Genomic DNA, 6,838 nt, shown 5'->3' on the forward strand with positions numbered 1-6,838 from the left:
AAGAAGAAGGGTAATAATGAGCAAAAATACTTCAACCTGATCTTCCCACTCATTCGAAGAACTACCAGTCATTTCAAAGTTTTACCATCAGATTTCCCCAACTCTCACTCATTACACCGTGAGAATTGCTTCACTCAAAGTTGATTGTAATTAAACTATTATCTAAGCTGAAAAAACATAAATGAAATGCAGAGACGTTGTTTTCATGTTCAGTGATAAAAGCACTAAAACTTAAATGTTGCACAACAAAATTTCCCACAGCATGCTATCGGAATATAACACGAAACAATTTTAGAACAGACAGGACCTCCATTGAGCACCCCATCAAAGCCATTACCAGTTAAAACTCCCTAAGCATGCCGGGACTGACGTATCAGAAACATTAATCCCTGACTGCCAAGGAATTTAAGCCAGATCCCGAATTCAGATAAGACTCTTTAGATCTTCCCAAACCTTCAAAGAGAATTGCCTTGCATTTCAGAGCCTGAATCATCCCAAGGAATCCTTCGCTAAGATCATTTGTGTCGCCTGACAGGTGATTGGGATCTTGATCTCCTTCTCCTGCAAGAAATTAGCACAGCTACTGAACCAGGTAATATTGCAATTCAAAAACTAGAAACTAGATTCTTTCACCTTTGCAGCAAATGGTTGGGCATGTCTCAGAAACACTAACACAATCTTAATCTTGAATTGCATGGAAACATACCTTGTGGTCTCAAGAGAAGAGTAGGGAGAATGCCTGCGCTGAGAATGCTTGCTATGAGGTGACCGCGATACTTGTCTAGAAATGAAAACACCCATCATACTTATTTGGTGAGTTGAAAACACACAACTGAACAGAGACATGCTTAGCCTCGTCCAGAATCAAACTTGACAAGTATTTTGATTTCCGTAAAACACTTTTGCTACTATTACCTTAACAAAGATGCATAGACTACCAAACACCATCAAGCTTTAACCAAAAAAGACAACGTATATGACCACAGTCCCTCATAAGAATCGCAGATCCATACATAGTATTTTTTTTTATCCAAACAAATTAATTTTTGAGACCCCAGTCACCTCCCAACCCCCACCCCCAGGTTTCCTTCAAGAAACCATTACATCCACATTGTTGAATTCAGTCCAACTACACGAGAAAGATCCATATATAAACACCCAATGTTATTGAGGCAACATATCTCTAATTTATTTTTTCAATTGAAAACGTAGAAATATTCATTTCAATCTTCTACAAGAAGAACATAAATTATAATTTATTTAATTTTACTTTTTCTAACTAAAAAAAAAATAAAGTGGCCACTTATTATAGGATTGAAGGAGTACTAAACCCAAAACATGGAACAAAGTGATGCTGCCATGTGCTAGACAGAGGCTGCAAAACTACAACCAGGTCAAGACACCCATTGCTCAGGATTTTTATAAGCTATAGAGATGAGATAGCAAAAAAAGAACTCCATTCAGGAGGGGACCAGATGAATGATTGATTACATACAATGAACATGTTCGCTCAGGACAGGAAATGCAATATGCAAAGATGAAATCATATAATGTGTCAAACATGACAGCGAGCCAACAGTGAGATTGAAACTCAGACATTAAAAATTGAAGACAAAAAAAGTGCCTATAATCTTGCCCCGTAGCTCTTTATCTCTGGATCATTGCACCGAATTTTGGTTCCATGTGCTATCGATAAGTCAAGACATATCTACTTGATAATGGAATATGCACCATAAGAATTTATCTGAAACATGGAAGTGTACTTGATAATGACACGGGCACAAGTATTTCTCTCACAGATGTCTACACCAACATCTAAAAGTATAACGATGGTAAGATTGCAGCTGCTTTCCACCCCACAACTCTTATTTTTCTTTCCTTTCTTCTATTGATAAAACAACTCCTAATTCTTGTCAAAAAATGCAAGCAATTTCAAGTGATTTGCTCGCTTCCATTAAAAGAGTGAGCTGGCTAGGTTACTTTATCAGTCCATGCATTAAGGAAAGCCGACTTGAAAAATATCACATGAAACTACATTCAATAATTGTCCATGAGAAAAATCATTACCAAAAACCATACTACATTTGAATTACTGACAAGAAAAGATCAAAGAATCCTCTAAGCATTTATACAAGGAAAAACCTGGGTCCAAACAAGAATACTAGAATTAATTTAAACTGTTATTTACTCGTTCCATGTTCGTTAAATGAAGATGGACACATTATAGTTTCACAATAGTACCACAGAATAATTTGAATATTAAAACGGGTAGAGAGAAGTATAAACATAAGAGATATGATAAGAAAAATGAAATCCTGATATATGAGTACCTTCTTCTAGATCTGACAGGTGATGGTGAAGAACGTCGTTTCCTGGAATGTTTCCTGCAGTACACAACAGAATATAAGCATCCACACAGCAAATTCAGAAAAAAAGGGACAGGCAGAATCTCAGAGGTGAACCTCTTAGAATCATCTGATGCTTCATCACTTGAATCATTGTCCTTGCTGTTTCTACCCCTACTGCTGATTGAAGAGGAACGTGTTCTCTTGTGCTTGCTTGAGTCACTGGTAGGTTTATGTCTTGCTCTATCTTCCTCCTTTTCCTTTGAGCGATCTCTCTTTCTGGTGGCATCTTCTTTGACACTAGATCTGTGCAGTTTTTCTGCATCTTTCCTGTCCTCCTTAACTTCAGGACGAGAAGACCTTCTTCTTGATTCTGGTTCCTTTGCACTCTCTCCTGTCTTATCTTTTCTTTCTCTCCTTTTCTCTTTTGAACCATTCAGATCACCTGTTTTTTCCTTGCTCGAATGTTTTGCATCATGTCTCCTATGACCATCATCCCCCTTCTCATCTGCCATACTCCCACTACTTCTACTTTCATGTCGACTGTCTTGATCTGGTCTCGCCCTGGTATCCCTAGCCTGAGAATAATCCGCCACTGGTTTTTCCACATTGACACACTCACCAATTCGATCAGATTCAATTTTGGCATTTTCTTCAATTGTAGCTTTGGGCACATTCTTGTTATTGCTTTCTAGTATTTTTTCACCATTAACACTAATCTCAACATGTCTAACTCCAGAAACAACCTTGGAATGTGCATGCTCACTCAACTCACTAAAAGCACCATTGATTTTATTATCAGAACCAACTGAACTTGTTTTGCTCAGATCACTCTCTATATTTGTAACTAGAGAGTTCTTTCCGAGTTCTACTTGTGAATTGCCATTTTCAGCTGCATCATTCATATCTTCAGCACTCTCTGGAATGGCCAACAGTTGAGGCACAGGATTTTTCCTTGAATTTGATATGCTGGAACTCTCGATTTCATCATCTTCATCAGAGGCATAGTTAACAAGACCCAAAACATTTCCATGAGAGCTGGAACTAGATTTTTCATTGACATCTTCATTCTCAGATTCCTTGGTTCTAACAGGAACTAGAACCTTTGCAGAAGCCTTAGGAGTTGAGATAGCTGGGTGTGACGGTGACGGTACCTTATGATTTGAAGCAACCGGTTGGTGCTCAACTGCAAAGCCGAAAAGGGCCATATAGACAAGATTTTAAAGAGCAGAATAAAGTTAACATACATATGTAGTTAGAGAAAGATGCATAGCCATGGATAAAGACCCGGATGTTATGGCATGATTACCTTCTATTATCAGGTCATCTTCATCAAGAACTTTTGTTGCAATTTCATCAAACAGCTCATCAGTAACCTAATCAAAACATGGAGGTTACAACTACCAGAGAAAGAAGATAATTCAAAAACAAAAGAATTTATGCAGCTGTAACCTTCAAAAGAACTTCAGTTAGGATACGTTTGATTTCCTGGTTAATAGCAGCACTTCTAGCTGCTTCGACATAATCCTGCAAAGAGTCAAAACAGAAAGACAAAGAATACAGGGAAAAGGATGTTCATTGTCCAAAATCAAATGCAGATCATTGCATGAAAAGAAAACTCATTGAAATTATCAAGAAACATATCTAGCAAGGAAAAAAAAATCTTTTATCAAGGGAGAGAAACACCAAAAGTACATTAAACATTGAAAGATTAAGCGATTGAACCTCATCATCATCCTCTTCTTCAGTCGACCTTGGGGAACCAATGCTTTTGCTACCTGCTTGATTACCCTTTTCAAATGATTTATCAACACCTTCTTCATCCATGGATTCTATTTCCTCTCTAGGATGTTCAAGAGAGGACCTCGTCATGACAGAAGCATTCTTAATTATTTCTTCTTTAAGCCAATTAGGCACAGAAGCCTGGAAAATTTTCCACAGCTCAATAAAAATCATTTTAGTTAAATGCAAACCAGTCTAAGAGTGCACCCACCTTTTTGGGGCGTTCAGAAATGTTAGAAACCCCATATGCATCTCCGAAGCCTCCAGTAGAATGAAGTGCATTTCCAGCACCGAGACCATATGGCACACCAGCAGGTGAAATTGGGGGCTGAAAACTTGTTCCAGGAAAATTTCCAAATGGCGGCGCAGCATGCCCAGAAACAGAAGAAGGCACTATGGTAGGATCCTTCAGAATAAACATAGTAGCTATTAACACATCAGTGTAAGACCTCTAAAATAGAAGAAATATTTGCAATATTCAGAAAGCCAAAAAAACCTGAGGCCCCGGTGGAAGAGCTGGAGGATAAACTACACCAGTTGTAACAGCAGGGGTCCAGGAACTAATTGAAGGCATGGGTGCAGCAGAGCCAATGCCTTTCACAGTTCCTACTGAATCATGATGTGCAGCATAACTTGATTGTGCATGAGGATCATGATCACAATTGAAACCAGGTGCAAACTCCAAAGGCTGATTACTGAGATCAGCTGTGGGATTAGCTGTCTGATTGCTATATGCAAAGGGCTGCTCAGTCAAAACTGATCTACCAATAGCAGGCAATGATGGCAGCAGATGATGCTGTCCTTCTTGAGCAGAGGAAATGGGCAAAGGCAATGATCTGTAAAGCTGCTCCTTTGGATCTCCAGTCTCTTCTTTACCTGCCATACAATTGAGTAGTCAAACAGAAGAATAAAAACAAACGGTAATGTATAAACTCTTGAGAGAAATTGAAGTTTAACTTGGCCATCAATTAACTTGCTCCTAAATATTATGTGTACAAAATTCAATTCACTGCATGAATTCTATAGATTTTAATGTAGCTTTAGATATTAAAGATCATGGTGAGAACAGTGGACCTCATTTTCCCAAGTACTTGTAACTCCAATAGGAGACGATGGTGCTTTATCCCCTTTTTTTTTACAGCAGGAACTAAGAACAAATTTTCCTTAAACCTTATTCATCAAAAAGGAAATACATCTCTCAAAGCCACTTTGTCTTGCATGCCTATTTCATAAGGGGTGAAAAGGTTGAAAGTGTTAAAAACAGTGTCCCATAGGAGCAGTTTTGAGCACAACCTTCACATGCAAGTACAATATGCTAAATTAATTATTACCTGTAACAGAAGAATAACTAGAAGGTACCTCCTGCTGATGAACAGATGGACTTGCATTTGAAGTTGCAGCTCCACCAGGGTAAGGTTGAGGCCTATCATAAACATGTGAAGGTTGCCCCATGTTGAAAGATGCATTCTCCTGTGGATAAGCTACTGGCAGCTGGTGTGGAGCGGCTGAAACTGGAAACTGTTGATAAGTTGTCGCAGGAAATGGCTGCTGCTGAACACCTTGATAGTGTGTATCAACAGTTTGTGGATTCTGATCATAGTACCAACTTTGTTCTTCTGATCTGCCAACTGTTGTAAATTGAGACTGAGGATGTTGATCCTCCGATGCACCGTTTTTGGTAGCTGCCCATGCTCTGGCCTTAGCAGCCCAATCCTCCACATGGTTACGTCCTGCTGCTATTATAACATATCATTACAAAGTTAACCCCAAAAATAATTTAAAAAGAAAAAAAAAAAACAAAACAAAACTCCTCGCAAGGCTGATGAGGAGGAAAGGTTCATATTGGTAGTCTATAGTTTTTTTGTTTTTCTTATCCACAATGCTGATAACAAAATTTCAAGCTACACCATCCAAACTAGGGCAATAAAAGAGAAAGGATGTCAGGGATTGCATTTGGATGTAAGGGTAGTTACCTGATGGATATTCCCAAGCTTGGTGCTGCTCCCAATTAGGATTCCCCCATTCCTGAAAACAAACAGAAATAAATTAAACAAGCAATTCGTTACCAGTTAATTTATTCTTCTAAAACATCATATAAAACAGCATAATCTCTCTAAAAATGGCCAAATTAATGCCCTAATTATAGGCAGCAAAAAAAACCCTAGCTTCACAAAGTGCAGAGATTTAAGATTAAGCATCGGACGATTCACCTGAGAGTGAGGTTGTGTTGGCGGAGGCACGTGGGGGCGAGGAGGAGGGAAGTGGTGGCTTTGAGGGGGAAGGTGCGTGGGATAAGGATATGAAGAAGAGGGGGGAGGGGGAGGGGGAGGGGGAGGCCACTGCTGGGGAAGTGGAGGAGACACGGAGTGTGATGGTGGTGGTGGTGGATTGTATTGGAAAGGGTTGGAGTACCATGAAGTGCCTCCTTGTGGTTGTTGAGGGAGCGGTGGTCTTTGCTGGTACTGGTGATAGTAGTGGTAAGGATCCGCAGGCGGCGGCGGCACTTGCTGTTGTTGCTGTTGCGGTGGTGGTGGGGGTCTCATGTATCCGAGATGCTGCTGTTGCTGTTGGTAAGAGTCCATTTTTGGGTCTTTAATTCGCTCGCCCTGGGGTTTTAACAATATTATTGCCTTAAAGAGAGACAAGCAAGGGTTTCGCTTCCTGGACACGGTTTGAATGCTAACAACAACAAAACGAAGAGCAGTTTTACT

The 6,838-nt window shown here is 39.6% G+C and overlaps 1 protein-coding gene across 5 annotated transcripts; it reads right to left on the bottom strand.

Annotated features, from left to right (window-relative positions):
• Positions 1 to 197: 197 nt before the first annotated feature.
• Positions 198 to 6,838, bottom strand: LOC7469047 (uncharacterized). Of its 5 annotated transcripts, none has more exons than XM_052455368.1 (12): positions 6,338 to 6,838; positions 6,101 to 6,152; positions 5,459 to 5,860; positions 4,624 to 5,003; positions 4,339 to 4,533; positions 4,071 to 4,268; positions 3,798 to 3,872; positions 3,655 to 3,721; positions 2,463 to 3,531; positions 2,331 to 2,384; positions 707 to 781; positions 198 to 561 (listed from the first exon to the last, which is right to left on the bottom strand). In XM_052455368.1, the coding sequence occupies exons 1-12, from the start codon at positions 6,707 to 6,709 to the stop codon at positions 516 to 518; spliced, it is 2,985 nt and encodes a 994-aa protein (XP_052311328.1). In that variant the 5' UTR covers positions 6,710 to 6,838; the 3' UTR covers positions 198 to 515. The 5 variants fall into 5 exon arrangements, with proteins under 5 accessions (XP_052311328.1, XP_002312676.4, XP_024462279.2 ...); XM_002312640.4 differs by having other exon boundaries at positions 5,459 to 5,863; XM_024606511.2 differs by having other exon boundaries at positions 198 to 781; positions 5,459 to 5,857.

The sequence above is a fragment of the Populus trichocarpa genome, chromosome 8 (assembly GCF_000002775.5).
Source record: "Populus trichocarpa isolate Nisqually-1 chromosome 8, P.trichocarpa_v4.1, whole genome shotgun sequence".
In the NCBI taxonomy this organism is placed as follows: domain Eukaryota; kingdom Viridiplantae; phylum Streptophyta; class Magnoliopsida; order Malpighiales; family Salicaceae; genus Populus; species Populus trichocarpa.

Excerpts from the sequence above, each read along its gene's own strand:
- LOC7469047 (XM_024606509.2), bottom strand. The coding sequence starts at position 6,709 with ATGGACTCTTACCAACAGCAACAGCAGCATCTCGGATACATGAGACCC. Across the intron at positions 4,534-4,623 it reads CTCTTCCACCGGGGCCTCAG|GATCCTACCATAGTGCCTTC; the intron begins GTTTTTTTGGCT and ends TTTATTCTGAAG. Across the intron at positions 2,385-2,462 it reads GCATCAGATGATTCTAAGAG|GAAACATTCCAGGAAACGAC; the intron begins GTTCACCTCTGA and ends TGTGTACTGCAG.